Source organism: Pelophylax lessonae (assembly GCF_965119305.1).
Source record: "Pelophylax lessonae genome assembly, chromosome: 5".
NCBI classification, from domain to species: Eukaryota; Metazoa; Chordata; class Amphibia; order Anura; family Ranidae; genus Pelophylax; species Pelophylax lessonae.
This window is the reverse complement of record NC_138772.1, coordinates 184,229,047-184,251,970: the sequence shown is the minus strand read 5'-3', so window position 1 is coordinate 184,251,970 and position 22,924 is coordinate 184,229,047. Positions and strand designations below refer to the sequence as shown.

Below are 22,924 nucleotides of genomic sequence, written 5' to 3'. Positions count from 1 at the left end.
GGGGAGGAAATGCACAAATCAAGCTGTGTTGATATCACAGAGCCACCAGAGTATCCACTGCTTCCACCAGGGGAACCACTGTACCTAAATGCAAACCTTTGAAGCTTGTTGTTGAATGCGAGGATGGTCAGGAGGTTTGCATCCAGCATCCCCCATCTGCGAAACAGGTTCTGGAACACCTCCAACTGCAAGGACAACTCATCCAAAATAGAGGCACTACCGGCTGAAGAAATTTGCCTGCCAAATGGTCTGGGATGTACATGGCTGACAAGGCTGGAACATGAATTTCTGCCTGGGACAGGATTCGGTTTACTTCTTTTGCCACAGTGACACTCCTGGTTCCTCCCTAATGGTGGATGTAGGCCACTGCTGTGGTGTTGTGCAACTGAATTTATTTTGATGACCCTCCAACAGGTTGGTGAAACATTCAAGGGAAATCAATTACCCAAGCTTCAGGGTGCTTAACAAGAAATCAGATTACTCCAACAACTAAGCCTCCTGCACTGACAAGGTGCCCAGGACTCCTCCCCAGCCCGTCAGGTTGGCCTCTCTAAAAATATTCCAAAAGATAGGAAGAAAGGAATTTCCTGAGTCCAAAGCCAGATTTTGACCCACCAAGCAAGGGATAGCTAGGTTCTTGGTGTCAACCTATTTGAGCTGTCAAGAGACAGGACTGACTTGTCCCACAATGACAAAAATGCTGCGTTGCAGATGCCTGGAATGAAGTGTCTCAAAGGAGACTATCATCAGCCCCAATACGCGTGTATAAGCAGAGCATCACACAACTTCTGAACTGAAGAGTCTGAACCTGAAACCTTTTGCTGGAAGGAAAGCTCTCTCTGGAGAGCTGTCCCAGACTAGATTTAGATACCCCAAGTGAGGAGATGTCCAGGGGAAGCTGTGAGGACTGAGGTTGTAAGGTCATTCTCTATTGAGGTCCACAGTTTGGTGGCACAGATGTGAAACCAGTCCAAAAATCAGACTAGTGAGGCTTCGGGAAGACCCATTACACTTTTGGACCGCCATCACCTGTATTTTGTAAAAGCAAATGCTATAAACATATTGCTATATAAATCTTGTAAAAAAAAAATAATAATAATATTGGTGTAAATTTAATGAACTGTCAAAGCCAGGTAGAAAATTAACCCACTGGAACTGGAAACTATAAGAGCCAGTCCACACTAGCGCGACTTGTCAGCCTGACAAGTCGCGCTCCCTCGCGGTCCATTGACCGCTACAGGACCCGTTCTAATAGGAGCAACACAAGTCGCTCCGACTTAGAAAAAGGGTCCTGTACTACTTCGGGGCGACCTCGGAGCGACTTGCATAGACTTCCATTATGTGAAGTCCCTGCAATCATGGTGCATGGTAATGCACAAGTCGCCCCCGAAGTAGTAAGGAGTCGTGTCGCCTTAGTGTGAACCGACTCTTAAACCTGCTCAAATTTTTATCTAATCACACTTACTGTTCACATTTAGGTTAAATGCATTCGTAGGCCTTACGTAGGTTATAATAACGAGGTAAAAAAAACACTATGTCCTAATGTAATTTTCTACATCTCCCAGCACCATATCTATTCCACTTTTATGTATGTACCTTTACTTCATCCGCTCGTCTAAACCGCTTGAGCTGCCGCAAGCGCATGTACTCGGACTTCACCCGCTTCCTCCAGCATACTGGTCCCTTCTCAGATTTCTTACCCGTCTGGCCCATGATTATCCTACAGAGAAAAAACATTCATGACTTACATACACTCATTTAGGATAAACACATAACACAATATATTTAGGACATCAGATTTCCAATGTTATACAATTGTTATACTAAATAAGGACACATGCTGACCATGCAACATCAGTAGCAAGATGCCCATATAATTTAGCGCATCTCAAAGTCACATGTAGATGACTGGGTTCTCAAATATATTTTTCCATTTTGCTAGATTGCCAATTAATTTAATGCAAACCACATCATTTGGAGTTACAGCTACAGCCTTGTTTAACAAAAGAGATTGTGTGCTCAATTCCAAATTCTAAATGTAACTGCATAGCACCCAATCCAAATTCACTTCTCAGAAGTCACAATCCAACGATTTATGGATTTGTAGCCATTTAGCATATGCCATTTTGCTGACTAAATTGTTCTACCTTCAGGGTCCCTTTCCAACACTGTGTTGCGGTAAAACATAAAACGTGTGTTGGTGCGCGGTGTTGAATTTCATTTTGAATTGCCCCCCAATGCATTGTAATGCACTATTGTGCACCGTGATCTTCAGCAAGAAAAAAAAGATAAAAGGTATGTTTTAGATCCTCTCTGGTGCTATAGCAGCTTAAATGAATGGAGTACCTTAATTGAACACCAATGCAAGCCTTAGGATGATATACAGGGAAGATTTTGTATCCTAACTTTAAAACAATGTATAACAATTCATTTTTTTTTTCTTTTCAAGATAAATCTATAGAAGAGATCATCTTGACTAAATCTTGTTTTGGGTAAGGCCTCTTTCACACTAACGATCCGATCTGCCTGTCAGTTTTTTAGGCGGATCTGATCGGATCCTCCATGCATCCCTATGGGGCAGCAGATGTCAGCGGAGACATGTCCGCTGACACCTGCTGCCATTTGCATTCGATCCTGTCCGTGAAATCCGGACGGATAGAAACCCTATTTTCCATCCATCCAGTGAATCGGATCGGATGAGAGCGGACAGGCGGTAGGCTCTCATCAGATTCCCCATAAAGAGCAGCGGGGCTCTGACACCTCCCTCTCTGCACACACAGTGTGAAGACGGAGCCGACATCCGCCTGCTCAGCGGATAGATCCCCGCTGAGCAGAGAACGGTCCGCAACAGAAGGCGGAGCGTGTGAAAGGAACCTAAAAGAACTTTTGAACCATATTTTCTAATTGCAAGCTACACAATAGTAATGGTACACAATCTAGCACAGCTTCACTTCCTTCTGAGACCCCTACCCACCTTCCCAGTTCAAAATATAAAATTATGGAACAGACGTGTAAAAATGCATAAAGTTGCATTAAAAAAAAAGTCACTTTAAGGTAAACACAATCTGAAACATGCACTCACTAAATAGACTGTACCTTTTTGGTATCGCACTAATAATGAAATATATATATATATATATATATATATATATATATATATATATATATATATATATATATATATATATATATATATATATATATACACACACACACACACACACACTTTTTTTTTTTTTTTTTTAACCAATGAAGGAAAAAAAAAAAAAAACAACACGACACACTCAGTAGGTAAGGTCTGAGAACACAAGAGTATACCCTAAATGTTCCAGCAGAATCTATGAAAACCTGAAAAACAGAACTTATAAGATAGAACACTACTCCTTTGCTCGGAGACAGAAGAGGTCTCAACTGTCAGGTTATACTGCCGCCTAGGATTTGACACTAACAAAACTAAAAAAAAAAAAAAAAACTGTAGGCAAGCCCTTGTTAACCCTTCCCACTACGTCTCAGTTTTGTAGAGACGCAGTAACAAGAGCATAATCAAACTCAGAGTTACATAAGTAGTCAGGTTGAAAAAAAAAAAAAGACTACGTCCATCTAGTTCAACCAATAAAAAAAAAAAGGGGGGGGGAATTTTTATACAATCCCATACCCACAGTAAATCCAGAGGAAGTAAAGTAAAAAAAAAAAAAAAACCCAGTAAAGCATTATCCAATTTGCTCCAGCAGGGGAAAAAAAAAAAATAGTATCCAGTATTATTATGTACCTTTAGGAGAGAATCCAGACCTTTTTTTAAAGCAATCTACTAAGCTGGCCAAAACCAGCTCTTGAGGTATTCCATTCCACATTTTCACAACTCTTACTGGGAAGAAGCCTTTCCATATTTGGAGATTAAATCTATTTTCATCTAGATGTAAAGAGTGCCCCCTTGTCCTTTGTGATGAAGTGTCAACACTAAATTCACGGTATGGACCACTTATGTATTTGTACATGTTGATTAGGGCTAAAACAACTAATTGACAACTAATCGATTATGAAAATGGTTATCAACTATTTTCATAATCGATTAGTTGTTCAGCCGATTAATTGGCCTGCAATCAGAATGCATTATTTGTTTACATATTAGAAAATACAGTGCAGCACACATACAGCTCAGTACACCGTCCATACATGTCAATATAATATACACAGTGCAGCGCACCCTCCATACATGTCAGTACACACAGTGCAGCACACATACAGCTCAGTAAACTCTCAATACACATCAGTATACACCGTGTAGCACACCACCTATACATGTCAGTATACACAGTGGAGCGCACATACAGCTCCACACACCATCCGTACATTTCAGTATACCCAGTGCAAGTGGAGTGCACCGAGAGCTCAGTACAACCTCCATACATGTCAGTATATACACAGTGGAGCGCACCTACAGCTCAGTACACCCTCCATACATGTCAGTATATACACAGTGGAGCGCACCTACAGCTCAGTACACCCTCCATACATGTCAGTATACACACAGTGGAGCGCACCTACAGCTCAGTACACCCTCCATACATGTCAGTATACACAGTGGAGTGCACCTACAGCTCAGTACACCCTCCATACATGTCAGTATATACACAGTGGAGCGCACCTACAGCTCAGTACACTCTCCAGGAGAGATGGGCCCTGCAGTGTTTGGGATCCTACCTGCCTGATCCCGCCAGGAAGCGGACACTGCACACGGCTAATCAAAGGCAATGAGACATTTCCCGATCTGTGCAGCTGCGGATCAGGAAATGTCTTACTTCCTGTGACTAGCCGTGAGCAGTGTCCGCTTCCTGGCGGAATCCTGTAACCTCTTCCTACAATTTGAAGAATGCGTAAAAAGAAAATCAGATGGCAGACCTGCAAAAAGCTAACAGTTGCTTGATGCTGAAAATAAAAGGAGTGCTCACAGATCTAGCAGAGTGCACCTTGACAGGAAAAGGTGGAATTCCATCCTTGAGGCTATACGTTTGTATGATGGTCTACCTGAGCCAGCAAGGTATGGTAGAACAAGGAGCCTAGCCTGTTAACTCATACTGGACAATCCATAACAAAAATAAATCGATCTTTTTAAAAGAAGTAGTGAGAGATGACAGCCAGACAAAGGAGAGAAATTCCCACTTGGTTAACTGGAGCCAGGCAAAGGACCAGAAAAATCAATGTCCTAATTGAGGTGAAAACCAGAAACTACCCAAGGCTACATGTACACTAGCCTGGCCTGGCCATAGGAAAGCAAAACGTGACAAAAATGCAAAACATTTCTACCATGATTTGCGTTTTCCCACGGCCAAAATGTTCGTATGCTGAACGAGATTATTTTCCGTTCAGGAGAGGCAGGTTTCACCTCACCTAAACTCTGCTAAAAGACTACATGTACATGGACACATAGGCGTCTTTGGTGTCGAGTTTAGGCCCCTTTCAAACTTGTGCAACTTGTCCTGCCACTTAAGACTGCTATGTTGCATGACAGGTCGTACCCCGTGATTTCCAATGAGTACCATTCATATCGGTGCGACTTCAAAGTAGTCCCTGCACTACTTGGTCTGGTTTGATGCGACTTGCGGTCCGTAGATCTCAAGATTACATAGGCATTGCTTCAAGTCCAGTCAAAGTCGTGTCAAAATTGTGCGATTTTCAGGTCACAAAAGTGTAAAAGGGGCCTTAGGAGTTTTGGCAAAACCAAAAAGGGCTTCAGGATAAAGCTGCAAGTTCAGACAAATACCCTGCAGAGGTGACCGCTACAAGGAAATTCCACCTTGTGTGTGAAAGTAAAGAGGGTGGAACATCTTTAAAGCGTAACTAAACTGCATCTGAGCACCACAAACCAAAAGTGCTGTTGTATTCTTCCCCCCCCCCCCCCCCCAACACAAAACACAGCCATCCATCCATCTTATGTCTTCCTGTTTATTTTGCTGAGAAATCACTTTGAAAAACACCTCCTAGCATTTCTGGACACAGCCATGGCGAGATGCAACGTGTAGCGCAAGGGATGTTTTTGTGCATAGGCACCAACATGTGCATTTACGTTCATACATGCGTATGTTTGTGGGGGTGGGGTTGAAGGATTTTGAGTGCTTTAGTGTAACTTTAATTTTTTTTTTTTTTTTATTTCCTCAACTCTTTTTTTTTTTTTTTTTTTTTAAACATGGGTGACAATGTCCCCAATGTAAAAAAATTACCAGATTCCTCGATCCACATATTCAATGTAGATGAGGGAATTCTTCCCACTGAGTCATTGTATTCGGACAGTGGGGGGGCCTTCCAAGCTGTCAAAATACATTGATCAGTGGTGCCGGGGCTATAGTCCAAGGCACTGATTGTCAAGGTGCCGGGAAACCAGACCACACGGGGAGTCAGGTAAAATAAAGCAGTTTATTGGAGCAAACAATAAACGCACAGCAAGAGTGGAAGCGGCAAGTCCAGAAGAAGGTAGTCATTCAAGCCGGGTTCGAGTCCAGAAGCAGGTAGTCTGCTGATGCAGGGTGGCCTGCGGATTCGGGGTCGAGACCAAAAAGAGTCATCAGCCAAGCCAGGTCATACACGAAGGAACACGGAGAACAGAAGACTGCTAGCAGGGATGCACCTTGGAGCACAAACGCAAGGGCGAGGACTGCAACCCATCAGGTGATTGATATAGTCAGGTGTGCAGCATCATCACTGTGTGACAGTGAGAGCAGGAAAGTGATGATGCAATCAGTTTATAAGCAGCCCATGGACCAGAAAGGACGTCATGACATTGCGGTGGTCCCCCAAGGCCATACAGTCGATCAAAGACAATCTACTCTTTAATCATCTCTGGGACCAGCTGGCAGCACCGTCAGCTCGTTTCTCGGGCGAGCGACGGGAGGGTTGTCCCTTCCCACTGCTTCTGAAGGCGTTCCAGCGGCTCATGAGCCGCTCGGAATGCTTTCATTAAAAAAGCCAGCCGTCAGCTGAAAAAAAAATAAAAATAAAAACCAGGGTTATGGCTGATAGCTTCAATCGTAAACCACTTCAAAGCCATAACGTATTTATGCGTATTGCGGTCTTGAAGGGTTTAATGGATCATTCGTTTTTCCAGCACTGAGAACTTTCAGTCAGAATGAGGGTTGAAGAGTTAGTGCAAAGAGGGCCTTCGGGAAAGATCCCCCTTTTTGTGCCAGTAGCACTGCATCAAAAGCTACCTGCTTAAGGTGGACTGACCTTCCAAGATAAGATGTTTCTAACAAGTAAATAAGGGTTTTCTATGTAGCTTTTTTTTTTTTTGACAAGTTCTTATTTTTTTTTTATTATGAAACAATGTGCAGAGAAGAGCCAAGGCACTTATGTGCATATGACCTTCAGCAAAAACACTTCTCAATACACAGAAAACGCGACAGTTAAAAATGATGTTCAGACAAACACTTTTTATCATGTTACCAGGAAGATTTGCTGTTGTCAAGCAACAGTATAGTGCATGGATTTCACAGCCATTTCATAATTAAATGTTATCCATCATTAAAAAGAAAACAAAAAACAATACAGATGAGTGTTTCATACATTTGCAAAGGTAATTCATCAATGAGAAAAATGTAACACAAATGACACCCCTGCGTTCCAATCTGCCTAGCCAAATCACATGCTGGTACTAGCAAAGCCACAGGTTGGTTCCCTTTTCAAAATTAAAGTATGATGGCTTATCCTAACATCAAGGACAATATCCTGCTAACAGAATGATGCCATTTATCAAAGTTCCCAGGGTGATGATGTATGATATACTGTACAGTGCCTCTACTTAACATGCTTTAAGTGGAGTTTTCTCCACTCTACTTCCAGTGGGACCACCCAAAGCAATAAAATCCTGGCAAACAAATTGGTGCAGCTGTGCATGGCTCTACCCACAAGGCCACATCATTCGGAATGCGTAAATAAAAAAACTACAAGTCCCATCTTCCACTGTGGTAGAGGGACTCCTAGTTCAGTGGACTAAAGTATGGGGATGTCACCATTTTTAGCTCATCTATTGACACGTTCTTCCAACCTTTGACTGAAGATCTGCACTTTAAGGACCAACCACTGCAAAAAGAGTACTGCATGAGTCAGAGGTAATCATTGTTGCAATGCTTTCCAGGCTCCAATGTTTAAAAAAAATAAAATATAAATTTTTTTTAAATTAAAATGGGTGCATTTATAAATTTATTTTCGCAAATGGTGGACTTCGCCTTTAGGTTTTACAACAAGAATAGTTGCTGGGTATGGTTTACTACTGGGGCATGAAAGCTTACAGTGAAATTCAAGCTCCCACCCAAATGTGCTGCAACAGGGTTCACTTTTAATTTAAAGCTGTACATTGCTTCAGAAAAGCAATATTGTACAGCTTCAACTTAAAATATGGTTTTGTCTCTTCCATACAAAATAGCACAGTACAATCAGCATTATTTCAAAATTTTAAGCTCCAATTAAAAAGCCATGAATCACAAGGCAAGAAAAAAAGATTATGTAAAGCCAACAACACATCCTATTTGATTCACAGAAACAATGTACAAATAGGTCTTCTGTTTCCCACTCAAGACGTGTGTCCTGGTTATTTTTGGAACTATGTTCCAGCAAACATTCCCTGGCATTACTATAATTTTAGATTCTCAGTGTCCTATTTTAGAAGCATTACCTTAAACCATCCTTCCAGATCAACATTTACCTTTAGGCTCAGTTCACATTGGGGCAGATTCAATGAGGTCAGACTCTGAAGCCGCCCTCTACAGAGCGACTTGAGCGCGGTTTGCAGGGGACTTCTTTAATAGTAGTCAATGCAAGCCGCTCCAAATGGATTCATGACTAAGTCGTCTGACAAGTCGCCCCAGTGTGAACCAAACCTTAAAGTGAACTGGAACTCAAAAAAAAAATAGAGTTGCGATCTCATAGGGAAAAGATCTGCTGTGCTGCTCTCAGTTTCCTTGCTGGAGAGGAAGCTGTACCTGAGGACATGCATTACAAAAATCGCCTTCATTCATGCTGTGGATTTGTTCACAATTTTGTGCGTCTCTACATCCACCGCTGCTTTCTGATTATTCTCAACCAATCAGAGATGATCACCCATCATTAAAGGGGGGAAATTGGTATTGGGGAGCACAAGCCTGCCTCAATCAAGCTGGACACCTCCACACAGAGATAGTGCAGAGCACAGTAATGCAGAAAAGACCAGGTGCTGGGAACCTATAGGTAATAAAGGTGGCTAGTTTTCTGCCTTCAGGATCTTTAAGGCACAGCTTTTAGCCCCTGTTCACACTGGGGCGATCCGACTTCCCCAGGCGACCACAGAGGTCGCGGCGCGCTGCTCGCACCGCGACCTCGGAGCGGCCGGCAAGGACTTCATAACATTGAAGTCTATGCAGGTCGCTCCAGGTCGCCCCAAAGAAGCTCCGGACCCTTTTTCTAAGTCGGAGCGACTTGTGTCGCTCCTATTAGAACGAGTCCATAGCTTCTGTATGGGAGGCGACTTGTCAGGCGACCAGGTCGCCTGACAGGTCGCCCCAGTGTGAACGGGGGCTTACAGTTCAGATATTTGAAAACACAAATTAGGTCATAGAAATTGATAAATAGTCAGTGTTCTATCAACCTCCCTTTATTTTATCACTATCCTGCTACAGAGATTGGAATCAAGTCACGAAGAGTTAAATAACGGCAAATAAAATGCGGTAAAATAGCTTTTGCGTTAAATCAGTTTTGAAAGTGCAATTCACTATAAATTTTGGGTCAAATGACGAATGCGGTGTTTGTTTGATTGAGCTTTATTACCAAATTTTTTCCATGTGGTAATTTATTGCATTGAGCTGGTTGCTAAAGGAGCAGGCCAGGAAGCCGGCCACCACGTCCTTAAAGCGGAGTTCCACCTAAAACCAAAAAAAAATACATAAAAATACCCCCGGGACATTCCACAATGGATAGCCTCTGAACTGTCCCGGGTTGCACTTACCTGCAAGAAGAAATACTTACCTTAAAAATGTCTTCTCCAGCGCTGCCATCTCAGGTGTGGGCAGCTTGAAGCCAGCGCGATCCTCTTCTGCGTCCTCTTCCGTCCCACGATGCACTGCGCCGTCCCCGCCGTCACTTCCGGGTCTGCAGCGTCATCCCTGCACAGCTTCTGGCCATGCCCAGAAGCTGTTTAGCAAGGTATGACGGCGCCTGCACCGGAACGGACGTCGGGGCCGGTGCAGGGGCATTGATTCCTGGGAGCGATGACGTTCAGCTCCCAGGAATCATTGCAAGCCAGGAAGTGACGAATCGCCGTGGCCGCCGAGGGGAGGAAGAGTAAGTAAGGCAAGTATATTATCTTCTAAACAAGGTAAGTAAAAAAAAAAAAAAAAAAAATTGTGATTATCCATTTGTTTATCAGGTGACCCGGAGCAAGAAGATGGACCGAACTTTCATTTTAGGGTGGAACTCCGCTTTAACTACAGATGACTCATCAGTTGTCAGAGGGTTCCCCGCTGACAGCTAAATATTAACAAAAAAAAGAAAGAAAAAAAAAAACACAACATGCCGGCAATTAAAAATTATGAAAAAAAAGGAAGAGCAAACAACAGCGTGGGTGGGTGTTCTCTTTTTAGCAAAACGTTAGGAAAGAGTTTGAAAAGTCAACAATCTGGGGGAATCCTGGGAGGAGTGTTGTCTTTGCAGTTTTTTCCCTAAAATGTTGCTAAACATGTGTGTATCAGTACTACTTGGAACAGTACTGTCAGCCCGTCTTGAAAATCTAACTGTAAGTGCAAATTAAAAAAATAAAATCATTGACTGTAGTCTTGTGATGAACAAGTATGGCTGTTGCTCAACTATTCAAGCATAAAAAAGCACTGGAAGGCCGGGTGCGGCATTTAAACAAAAAAGGAAAGGAGTATTTTAAGGTAATTCCAAGTGAAATATATATGCATTTACTTTTCACATGACACCATCACTACAATTTCAGCCTAGGTTCACACTAGTGTGGTGCAGGGAACCCGCATGTGATTCGGACAGGAATCGCACCGCATTCCTGTTCAAACCACATGCAAATTGTTTGCAGTGTGATTGGAGCACATTCATTTTGTATGGCTCAAATCACACCACACGAGAAAGGTGCACGCACCTTTTTTTTTTGCCACACTGGAATTGTAAACACCCATTCGATTTGATTCTACCAATTGCGCTGCGTTTTGCAAACCGTATTAGGGGTGTCATTAACTTAACATACACACCTGCAGCAGTTCGCACAACTAGAGTGCGTTTGTGATTGGGAGCTGGAAGAGCACAGGATTCACTACGTTTCCCACATCACATAGAATAAAGCATTTACCCATATCAAAGCTCAGAAACCAAGAAAGACGCCCAAATTGTTCAGACCATAATTCAGCATCAAGAAAATCCAAACTAATACAGTTACTAAGGGGTAAAAACTTCTAGTTGCAAACATGTATTTTTTAAGACCTCTGCTGCAAAGAAGCACTCCCAAGCTTTTCAGATAAAATCAAGGTAACGCTCACAAAAACATGTAGTTTCTCTTTTCCCACACTATTAGCCTTGAAATTCCATGATAATAGGTTTGTGCAAGTTTTATTCTTCGATGTCCTTTATAAAATATGTGATCCTACACATTTTTGTAGTAGAAAAACCTAGAACTTTTTATTTATATTGTATATAAAAAAATTACATTATGTAAATAGATACGCGTTTTTCTCTGTATGCACACTGGTCTCTCTTGCATCCATTTGCAATGTCTGATGATGACCCAAAGAAAAAGGTATTATTGGATTCAACTAGCATAGCAGGATTAAATGCTTAGTGGTTCTAAAGCCTCAAGGTTTTCTTTTTACCGTAATGAATTCTATACATTAATGTGAAATTCCTTCTCTGCTGCAGGATACCCCCCAATACCTACCTGAGCCCAATACGATCCAGTGACGTGCACGAGAGCAGCGGCTTTCGCCACTGTCCCCCTCCTCATTGGGCAGATTGATAGCAATGGCTCTTGCTCCTCTCAATCAAATTGCTGTGATGAGGGAGCAGGGCCGAGAGAGGGAGGGGACATTTTTAAGATTAGGTTTACCCTGGAATTCTACTTTAAAGTAGTTGTATACCTCTCAAACGAAAAATGAAAAAAACATTCTCCTATAGCAGTGATGGCGAACCTTGGCACCCCAGATGTTTTGGAACTACATTTCCCATGATGCTCATGCACTCTGCAGTGTAGTTAAGTGTTATGGGAAATGTAGTTCCAAAACATCTGGGGTGCCAAGGTTAACCATCACTGTCCTATAGTGTGTACTAGCCTCAATATAGAACACCTAGCTGCTCTCTTCTTCTTCTGTGCATGAGGACAGTCTTCCTGGGCACCAGGCAACTCACGGCTGTCCCCTCCTCTAGAACGTAGCAGGTGACTGACAGCCTCAGATGTGCATGTTTCCCTATGAGACTGTGTAGATGAGAGTGTGTGCATTCCCTTCACTCAGGTGTCTGATTACACTCAACTCTGCTCTGGGTTGTGCAATGTGTGTGTGGTCATATCCCCATCCTAGAAACTAACAAATAGCATCTGCTCTGTGAACTTTACACTGCTGTACTGTATAGGAAATAGGGTTGCAGATAAATAGGTACAGCTTATGTGGGAGGATTTGGGTCATCATCATTTATCACCGGAGGCAAGTCACTTCTGGGCATATTGTAAAGGTTTACTATAATTTTAAAGCTGAATTCCGGTTATGGATTTTTCTGAATTTGTTGGACCAATGCAGGTATGCATATGCCATACCTGTTGGATCACTACAGAAGCAGGGAATCACAGTAGTAGTCACTGCTGTGTTGAACGCATAATTACCCACATTTAGCACAATGCATATTACACTAGTGTATAGCCAGCTTAGGAGTGGAAGCTGCCAGAAGTCACCCTCCAAAAAAAACCCACCAGGGAGAAAAAGTCCAGCTTTTTAGCTGTCCTAAGAGAGGAAGCTGCCAGAAGTTGTTCCAGATCCTCCCAAGTGTTTTGGGAGTTGTTTCCTGACAGAATGAGCCATCTCTCATGTATGCCATCCCGGAAGATGACTTGGAAAACAAATTTTACATATACACACAGGGGTTGATTTACTAAAACTGGAGAGGGCAAAATCTGGTGTAGCTCTGCACAGAAACCAATCACCTTCTAACTTCAGCTGATTTATTTCTATGCACAGCTGCACCAGATTTTGCACTCTCCAGTTTTAGTAAATCAACTCCACAGTATAACTGCAAACTACACAAAATATGCTCACTGCTTGTTTCCTTTTTGAATATAATAAAAAGTTAAACACAGTAAAGGAACACCTCCCTGTATAGAGCTGTTTTAGTATTTATTTTGTAGACTGCTCTAGCTAACAGGAGACCAATTACAGGTAATTGTATCCATGCAGGTTCTATTTATAGGCCCCTCAATATAATCAACACCTGCCTCTCATTCAGTGGTCCCCACAGATTTGTTCATTCTTCAGCCCCACAAGTGTGCATCCCTACCTGCATTACATTTAAATACTTCTTCCAAATGATCTGGTTCAGCACTGCAGTTTAGGTTCCATTCACACTTGTGCGATTTGTCATGTGACTTTAGACATGACAAGCTGCAGCCGTTCTTTTCATTGGCACCCGTTCAGATCGGTTCACCTTAAAAGTTGCAGTGATTTTGAAAAAGTGCCTGTCCTACTTTGATGCGACTTAGGGCAATTGAGTGTAACGTCTGATTAAAATCACACTGGAAATTGTACGACTTTGGAGTCACGCTAGTGTGAATGGAGCCGTGTGCCTCAAATGGAACCATGATAAATACTGATAAATGATAAACTGATAAATCCTGCCTGAGGGAACACCTCTCAGTAATAGATTATTGTGTCCCATTAGGTGATTTCTCTTGACTTCCTGTTCCAGTGATCACTAATTATTGCAAAGCATGCTGAGGAATCTACCAAATCAGTACTAAATCAGACAATTCACAAGATCTAACCCTTCCCCACATTTTACATTACAAAATGTGTCAGCGAAGTAGCGAGGCGGCCACTGCCAAACTTCCTAACCATCCGACTAATTCTACAATCATGTAGTAAGGACTTCTAATTCTGTGATCTGCATATGTGTTCCAGTTCAGTGAATCAGAGACCACAGAAGCTAGTATAATTAGCTAAAAATACATTTTATTTATATGCATTAAAAAGTTGGTCGTACAACCATAGATTTGTTTCTAATGCTCCGTACACACGATAAGAAATTCGGAAGGGAAATTTCGTCCCGATGACCGTTCTGCCGATTTTCGGATTGTTAGTATGGTGCTTTGGACAGCCAACTCCGACTTTTCGGCTGACAAAATCCTGATGTGCAGGCTATAAAATTTTTGTTGTCCATAATACATGGTCTGATTTTCGTCTCATTAGTACAGATTTCGACAGAAAAAAATCTTAAGAGCAAGACTAGGCATGCTCGAGACGAAAGAACACATACAAAGCAATCCAACACATGACATCACTTCTGAAGTAGAATTCTGTCGTACGGGAAAATTTGTATGAAAAAAACCTCTTCACTTTCCACATCAGACTAGCATGCCACAAAAAACCGACAGATCGTTTGATAATCTGATCGTGTGTACGGGGCTTAAGGCTCCATTCACACCTGAGCGTATTGTTTTCAGGTGGTTTTTTTTGGGCATTTTTAGGTGTTTTTCTGGCTTTTTTTCAGGTGTTTTTTGCAGGCGTTTGGAGGAAGGCATTGAAATCTAACAAAAGCACTTGTAATCTGTCAAAAAAAGAAGCTCATGTACTTTTTTGAGCTTCAGGCATTTTGCTACAGGTGACAAAATGCTCCGATGTGAACAGGGGCCATTGAAACAAACGTGATTTTGCTTGTTGGGCATTTTGAGACTTCAGATATGAGTGTTTTGCGAGCTGAAACAGGCTCAGGTGTGAACAGGGCCTAACAGATTTCTCCATCCATGCTAACAGTGCAGATGAACAGATCTCACTCTTTGGCTAATGTATTCTGACAGCCAGTGCCGCTTGCTGTCAGAATACTTGCTGGATGCAGTAGCTGTTCAGCCAACAATTTTCTTAGTAACCATCTGAAATTCACTCAGTGTATGGCCAGCTTATATCTAACCTGTCAACAGAACAGTGGAAAATAGTGGGAAAATTCCCCTCACTACCTACTCTGACGACAACTCTAAAACAAAAAGATTACAATAAGCTGCAGTGGATTTTTTGTTCATCCAAGATCCCCAGTTAAAGTGGAGTTCCACCCTATTTTTATACTTACCTCCATCTTCTCGCTCCGGGTCACCTGAAAAAGAAATGGATAATCGCATATTTTTTTTTTTTTTACTTACCTCGTAGCGAACAAAATATACTTACCTTACTTCCTTCTTCCTCCTTCCTCGGCCGCGGCCCGTCGTCACTTCCTGGCTCTGCAATGATTCCTGGGAGCTGGACGTCATAGCTCCCAGGAATCATTGCGCCTGCACCGGCCCCGACGTCAGTTCCGGGTCGCGCGCGTCATCCCCTTCTAAACAGCTTCTGGGCATGCCCAGAAGCTGTGGAGGGGTGACGCGCGCGACCCGGAACTGACGTCGGGGCCGGCGCAGAGCATTGTGGGACCACAGAAGGCGGAAGAAGACGCCGAAGAGGACGCGCTGGCTTCAAGCTGCCCACATCTGAGATGGCAGCGCTGGACAAGACGTTTGCAAGGTAAGTATTTCGTCTTGCAGGTAAGTGCAACCCGGGACAGATCAGAGGCTAGCCATTGTGGAATGCACTAGCCCTGACTGTCCCGGGGGTATTAAAAAAAAAAAAACCAAATCCAGGGTGGAACTCCGCTTTAAGGGGAGAGGAAAGAATGTAAACAATAGGTGGTTAGTACCTAAAACTAATTTATACCCCTTTTGGATCGGTTGGCATTAGCATTCATGGAGGAATCTGTTAAATGAAAAAAAAGTGTGTGTATGGCAGGCTTCACATTTTACAAGCTGTAGCTGTAGTTTTTCAGCAGCGGTTTTTTTTTTTAATAGCAAAACTATACTCCCAGAAAAGCTTATGGCTCAAAAATGCTGATAAAAGCCAAATATCTGCGCTTTTCAGCATTTTCAAGCTTTTATGAGAGTTAGAGCGTTTATACAGCTGAAAAACTCCTAAGTTCTGGGGGGTTTTGTTCAGCCAAAAAACACCCCTGCCAAAAACTGCTGGTAACAGCCTATTTGTACATGGATACATAGGATAGCATGCCGGGGAGTTTATTGGCTGCAAAAAAAAAAAAAAAAAACGCCTGACACCAAGAATCGATGGTTAGACTTACCAGTAACAGTGTTTCTACGAACCTTCCAGGACGGCAACACCTGAGAGATGAAAGGCTCCACCTTACAAGAAACACAATCAGTCCACAGCTGCTTAAAAGGCCCCACCCTTCCCCTTGTCCCCAAGTTGTAAAAAAAGTAATTCTCCCAACCGATCCAAAAAGGGGTATAAATTAGTTTAGGTACTCACCACCTATTGTTTACATTCTTTCCTCTCCCCTTAACTGGGCGGGAAATAGGGCTGCCGTCCTGGAAGGTTCGTAGAAACACAGTTACCAGTAAAGTCTAACTGTCGGTTTTCTCCTCTCACCTTCCAGGACGGCAACACCAATTAAGTAACCGCAGGCCTACCTTAGGGTGGGACCACCACCTGTAGCACCTTTCGGCCGAAGGCTAGGTCTTGCTGAGACAGCACCTCAACTCGTTAGTGCTTCAGGAAAATGCCTTGAAAGAACCAGGTGGCTGCACTGCGAATCTGTTCCCAGGAGGCTCCCCCTTTCTCAGCCCGGGAGGTTGCCAGGGCTTTAGCGGAGTGTGCTTTCAGCTTTTCTGGTGCAGGAATACCTGAAATCTCGTATGACACGGTAATGGCTTGTCTGGTCCACCTAGAGACTGAAGGCTTAGATGCTTGAAGTCCCTTCCTTGGTCCAGAGTAGAGGATCAAAAGATGATTAGATCTCCTAAACTCATCGGTCCTCTATAAAAAAGTGAGGCGGTATCTCCTCACATCTTGACAATGACATTTATTTTCCCCCTCATTCTTAGGGTTATCACAAAAGGATGGTATGGTTATCTCTTGTGTCCTATGAAAGGATGATGCTACTTTGGGCAGATATAGAAGATCTGGCCTGAGGATAATCCTATCTGGGAGGATCAACAAAGATGGTTCTTTAATAGAAAGACCTTGTAAGTCCCCTACCCTTCTAGCTGTTGTGATAGCTGATAGGAAGGCTAGTTTAAAAGGGACAAAATCATAAAGGAAACCTCTTCAGTAGGTTCAAAAGGGTTTATAGAGAATGCCTCTAGAACCCTAGTCAGGTCCCAAGGTTAGAACCTAACTCTTGTGACGGGGGGTAGCTCTATCCCTAGCCTTCAAAAAGCCTTTACCTAAAGGTTCTTTCGCTAGTCTTGCGTCTAAAAAACCTGAGGGAGCTGCCATTTGTACCCAAAGAGTGTCGACCGCCACACCCTTCTCTACCCCATCTTGTAGGAAATGTAAGATTACGGGGACAGAGGTGGAAGAAATCTGGTTCTGCCTACGCCAAGTACAAAATGTTTTCCAAACGTTAGATCTTCCTCGTTACTGGTTTCCTTTTTAGGAGGAGTGTGTCTATCACTCTGTCTGAGCAGCCCTTTATTCTAAGGATCTGGCGCTTAATAACCAGGCCTTCAGCTGGAGGAACTCCGGCCTGGGGTGCAATACTGGACCCTGAGAGTGTAGGTCTGGAAAGTTTGGAAGCTTCTAAGGATGCGCCACGGATAGCACCTTCAAGGTCGCAAACCACGCCCTCCTTGGCCCCCATGGCACAATCAGGAGGAGGCGGAGGCCCGAGGAAAGACTGAGTTTCTATAGGACTCGAGGGATTAGAGTCAAAAGGGGAAAGCAATTCCCCCTCTATGTTAATTGCTGACAAAGAGACCAACCTTCATTCGGCCCAGCCTAAGATCTCATTGGTTAGGTCTAGAAGGGGTCTGGGCCTGGTACCTCCTTGGCGATTCAGGTAAGCTACTGCCGTAGCGTTGTCCGAGCAGACCTGAATCTCCTTTTCACCACGAGAAAATTTCCTATATCTTTCCCTCTTGGGTTTGATAGGAAATGTCTTCCCTTTCTCAGAGGATCTGGACAAAACTTTATCCAGGCCTGGGCCAAATAGCAAGGACCCTTCAAAAGGAAGACAACAGTTTTACCTTTGAAGTAAAATCATCTTCCCATGCTTTAACCCAAATGGCCCTCTTAGCTGAATTAATAAGGGTGCCAGTTTTAGCTGAGGCTTTAACGGACTCAACTGCAGCATCAGCCAGGTAAGCGACAGCTTTCCCTATAACAAAGGGAATCTAGAACTTCCTGAGACTTATTTCCCTGTGAAAGGTGCTGTGAAGAGCATGTCACCTTCCCACCACCACGCGGGTCAGGCGTCTCCTCCACGCTTTATTCCCTCTTCCGGGTCGCACTGTGCGTGCTCGGCTCTTCCCTGTTCAGACCGGAGGTTCCGGTTTCAGAATTAGGCTTGGAGCGCACTGAGACCTCCCCTTAGTTGCTTAGCAACATGGGGCCCGCTGCATACAGGGGAAGACAGGAGGAGATCCGAGCTGCTGAGCAGAGTACAAAGGCGGGGGACCACCACACTGTGCCTGAACCACCTGTACAACAAAACGAGGCGACCTGTAAGAAGTCCCACGCTCATCGGCTTTCCTAAACCTGCCTCACAGGGGTATCATCTGACTCTCTAGGTCTTCTGGTCAGAGGGAAGGGAAGAAGAAAAAAAAAAAAAACTTGTCGCTGTGGGAGAAACACAACCAATACTGGAGGGACAAGGGGCCGGGTGGAGCCTTTTAAGCAGCTGTGAACTGATTGTGTTTCCTGTAGGACGGAGCCTCTTATCTCTCAGGTGTTGCCATTCTGGAAGGTGAGAGGAGAAAACAGCAGCTGTAAAAGTGCCCAGTGTGCATGAGGCCTAAAAAAGTGTTTCTAATCCCTCTTTACCCTACCTAAAACTAGAAAAGAAATGTGTCTGCAATGTCAACTTATAGAGAGATAAGTTAGCAAACCTTGATGCAAAGCAACCATTTTTCTCCACTAGCACAATTTCTTGCTAAAGCACTATAGGCATACAATGCTTACTCTGACCTTCTCAGTCCCACCTGCCAAACTGCCACAAGCTCCCAAATCTAGGAAAATCTTGGGCAACCGGCCTCTTAGATACAGAGCAATATGTAATAGGAGAATGCCCCCACAACGCAGTTTTCTTTTTCCCTAAATAATCAGCGCTCAAGTGGAAGTTTGCAGTATGTAGCTTATGTGTGCAGTACAGTTTCAGGTTTATTCGCTTTGTACAAGTTTCAGAATGTAAAATCTGTACAATGTTCAGGGCTGAATCTCCATTGCTGGAGCCTGTAGGCACACAATCCAAATAACACATCTAATACTTTTTCTTTGCACTAAACTTGTTTTCCCAGCACAAACTTGGCTTAGAATATTTTGATAATGCATAAAATTAACCTATATGGGTTGACTGCTTTTATGGATGATAAATAAAAAAAATGGTCAATTATCCAAGGAAAAGCTACCCATAGGCACATTTCAATTGTGCCTAATGGCTTATCCGGCCCTGACAATGTTCCAAGGTACACTAGACGCCATCATAAACAGTGCCCTTTTTTTCTTGGGTCTGTTACCATTCCCTATTTTAAAAGATTTAATCCACTTTACACAAATCTACAAAATTATATATATTTGGACTTTTAATTTCTGTGTTTTAAACTGATCTTCCTAAGAAAGAGAAAACAAAAAAATTACACGTCCATTGCAAGCAGTTCTGAACACATGGTCTCTGGAAATGGAGTAACCACAACAGTCTCTAGTACGTATTACACATGAGGTATTACATTGCAAAAACTAATAATCTGTCAAAAACATAACCTTCATTGGTGACATCAATGCACACTAGAGCTGCACGATTAATCGTTTGTTGTAAATGGCCGTTTAGGAGCAGTTGGGCGTTTTTTTTCAGAAGCCCCTGAACCCACCTACATGTTATCTTATCTGTCCATGTACACAGGGTCGTTTACAGTCATTTGCAGGCAGTTGAGTTCAGGGACATTTTTTGTAAAGCAATTATTTGCGTTCAAACGTGTGTTTCCCGGCGTCTCAAACGCAAAAACGCGACCGAACACGATGACCCGCGTTTAGCGCTCGCGTTTTTCCATTTTAAAAAGGGGAATGATTTTTTTGACCTCTAGGAACGGTTCTAAACGCAAACGCCCGCTAAGCGCGGGTGCAAACGCGACCTAACGGACGTTTTAAACGTCCTAAAAATTACAGCATTCAAAGGGACTTTTAACAATGTCCCGTGTACATGGAGCCTTAGACTCCATGTACACGGGACGTTGGAAATGGCCGTTTAGGAGCAGTTGGGCGTTTTTTTCAGAAGCCCCTGAACGCAGCTCCATGTTATCTTATCTGTCCATGTACACAGGGTCGTTTACAGTCATTTGCAGGCAGTTGAGTTCAGGGACGTTTTTTGGAACGCAATTATTTGCGTTCGAACGTGTGTTTCCCGGCGTTTCCAACGCAAAAACGCAGCCGAACGCGACCGAACGTGATGACCTGCGTTTGGCGCTCGCGTTTTTCCATTTTAAAGGGGAATGATTTTTTTGAGCTCTAGGAACAGTTTTAAACGCAAACGCCTGCAAAACGTGGGTGCAAACGCGACAAACTGACGTTTTAAACATCCTTAAAAAAAAAAAAATCCAGCATTCAAGGGACTTTTAACGTCGTCCCGTGTACATGGAGCGTTAGGCTCCTTTCACACGGCCGCTCCGTGTGAAAGGTCCGCTGCGGGACTTTTTTTTTTTTTCTTCCACGGAGCGGATGACATTTGTGTCATCCGCTCCGTGTGCCCGCATATCATCCCATCCGTTTGCGGCTGATATGCGGACATAATGTATGTCTATGGCACTGCGGATGTCAGCGGATAACACCGCTGACATCCGATTTTCCTTCCTTTCCGTGTTTTACACGGAAGAAAAAATGGGTTCTGTTCCATTTGTAAAAACGGAACAGAACTGAATGGAGGAAAATCGGGTGTCAGCGGATGGTATTCCGCTGACACCCGCAGTGCCATTCACTTACATTATGTCCGCAAATCATCCGCAAACGGATTGGATGATTTGCGGACACACGGAGCGGCCGTGTGAAAGGACCCTTACAGAGCGGTTCTCTGCTCATTTACAGCTGTCAAAAAGAAAAAAAAAAAAAAAGAGACTCCAAATGTTTATCAACTTTCTTAAGGCTGCTAGATACTATAAACAAAATGCTTTACAATGTATCATTTTGTTCTTGTAGGCTGCATTCACATGTCAGCGTATAATCGCGGGCAGAACCGCCGCAGTTCCGCCCGCGATTCGGAGATTTATTGCAAATCGCGGGATGCCTAGCGTTGCCCGTTGATTTGCAATAGCCCCCCAAACGCCGAGCGATGTTGCCGCGATTTACGCCTGCCGAATCGCGGCAACATCGCGCAAACAAAATCGCGGGACGCAATACGCTCCAAAAAAGTACAAGAGCTTCTTTGGAGCGTATTGCGTCCCACGATTTTGTCGCGATTCGGCGGGCGTAAATCGCGGCAACATCGCTCGGCGTTTGGGGGGCTATTGCAAATCAACGGGCAACGCTAGGCGTCCCGCGATTTGCAAAAAAATTAATTTTTTTTTGCTAGAAAAAATACTTAGAACCTCAAACATTATATATTTTTTTAGCAGAGACCATAGAGAATAAAATAGCGATTGTTGCAATCTTTTGTCACACTATATTTGCGTGGAATGCAATTTTTTGGGGAACAAAATACACTTTCCCTTTTTTAAAATTCATTCAACAGTAAAGTTAACTAAATTTGTTTGTAGCATGTAAAAGATGAAGTTACGCCAAGAATCGTGACATAATCATGATCTTTATTCTAAGCAAAAAAATTGTGATTTTCATTTTATCCAGAATCGTGCAGCTCTAATGCACACATCTCTCTCAATACACCAAGGGCGCAGACAAAACACTCCATGAGAACTTGCTTTTGTCAGCAATTTGTATCCTAAGTAACAATGGTAATTGAGAGGAGCACGATAATCTCATGACATATAGCTCTGCCACTTTCCTGTAGAAGACATTTAATAAAATATGCAACGATGGAAAAGCAATTCCACAACCACAAATTCAGGATATGGGGTGCTGGACCAGTCTAGTACGGATAAGCATAATTGCAACAAACACATCATCAACAACTCAAGACTCCTGCTTTACAGCACAGCTACACTGGTGGGTATATATAAAGCCATTAAAAAAAGTTAGGCTTGTCCCTGATATTTAAATACCAGGGTGCGTGGTATATTTTGTGTTTACAGAATATACTTAAAAAGATAATGTTCTTTTCACTCATGACTAATCTAATAAAGGGCATTTTCCCTTCCAATGTAGCAGCATGCAATACAGCTTAAAAAAAAAAAATATATACCGTAAAGCTCACCATACACAATCTTTGTTCAATAAATTTTAGTTCTACCAAAAGTGTATCCAATCAGGCAGCTCCTTGCGCTTTAAATATCTGGAAGCGGGTCCATCATTATATCCTGCTGTGACCCACTGCTCAGATGGCACAGATTGGGTCTTGCACCACCACCGTGGTTTGGCTGCTTCTTCAGGTTTGGAGCGCATGCCCACAATACCATGCACCAGCCCCATCCACATGTTGTGCTCCTGCAGCCTCCTGGCATATGCAATGTCAGTATCCCAGAAGGCTTTAGGAGCAGGGATGGCGACAGAGCTGGGGTTAAAAATAAAAACCGAATAAAAATTAAATAAATGAAAATAATAAAACAAAACAGTCAGCA

The 22,924-nt window shown here is 43.1% G+C and overlaps 1 protein-coding gene across 1 annotated transcript in view; it reads right to left on the bottom strand.

Annotated features, from left to right (window-relative positions):
• The window catches only part of EZH2 (enhancer of zeste 2 polycomb repressive complex 2 subunit), a 120,825-nt gene that overhangs the window by 77,815 nt on the left and 20,086 nt on the right, over window positions 1–22,924 (bottom strand). Inside the window, exon 2 of the mRNA XM_082258156.1 lies at window positions 1,597–1,720. Coding sequence (XP_082114282.1) covers window positions 1,597–1,713 — 117 coding nt within the window. The 5' untranslated portion in view covers window positions 1,714–1,720. The remainder of the gene's footprint in view (window positions 1–1,596; window positions 1,721–22,924) is intronic.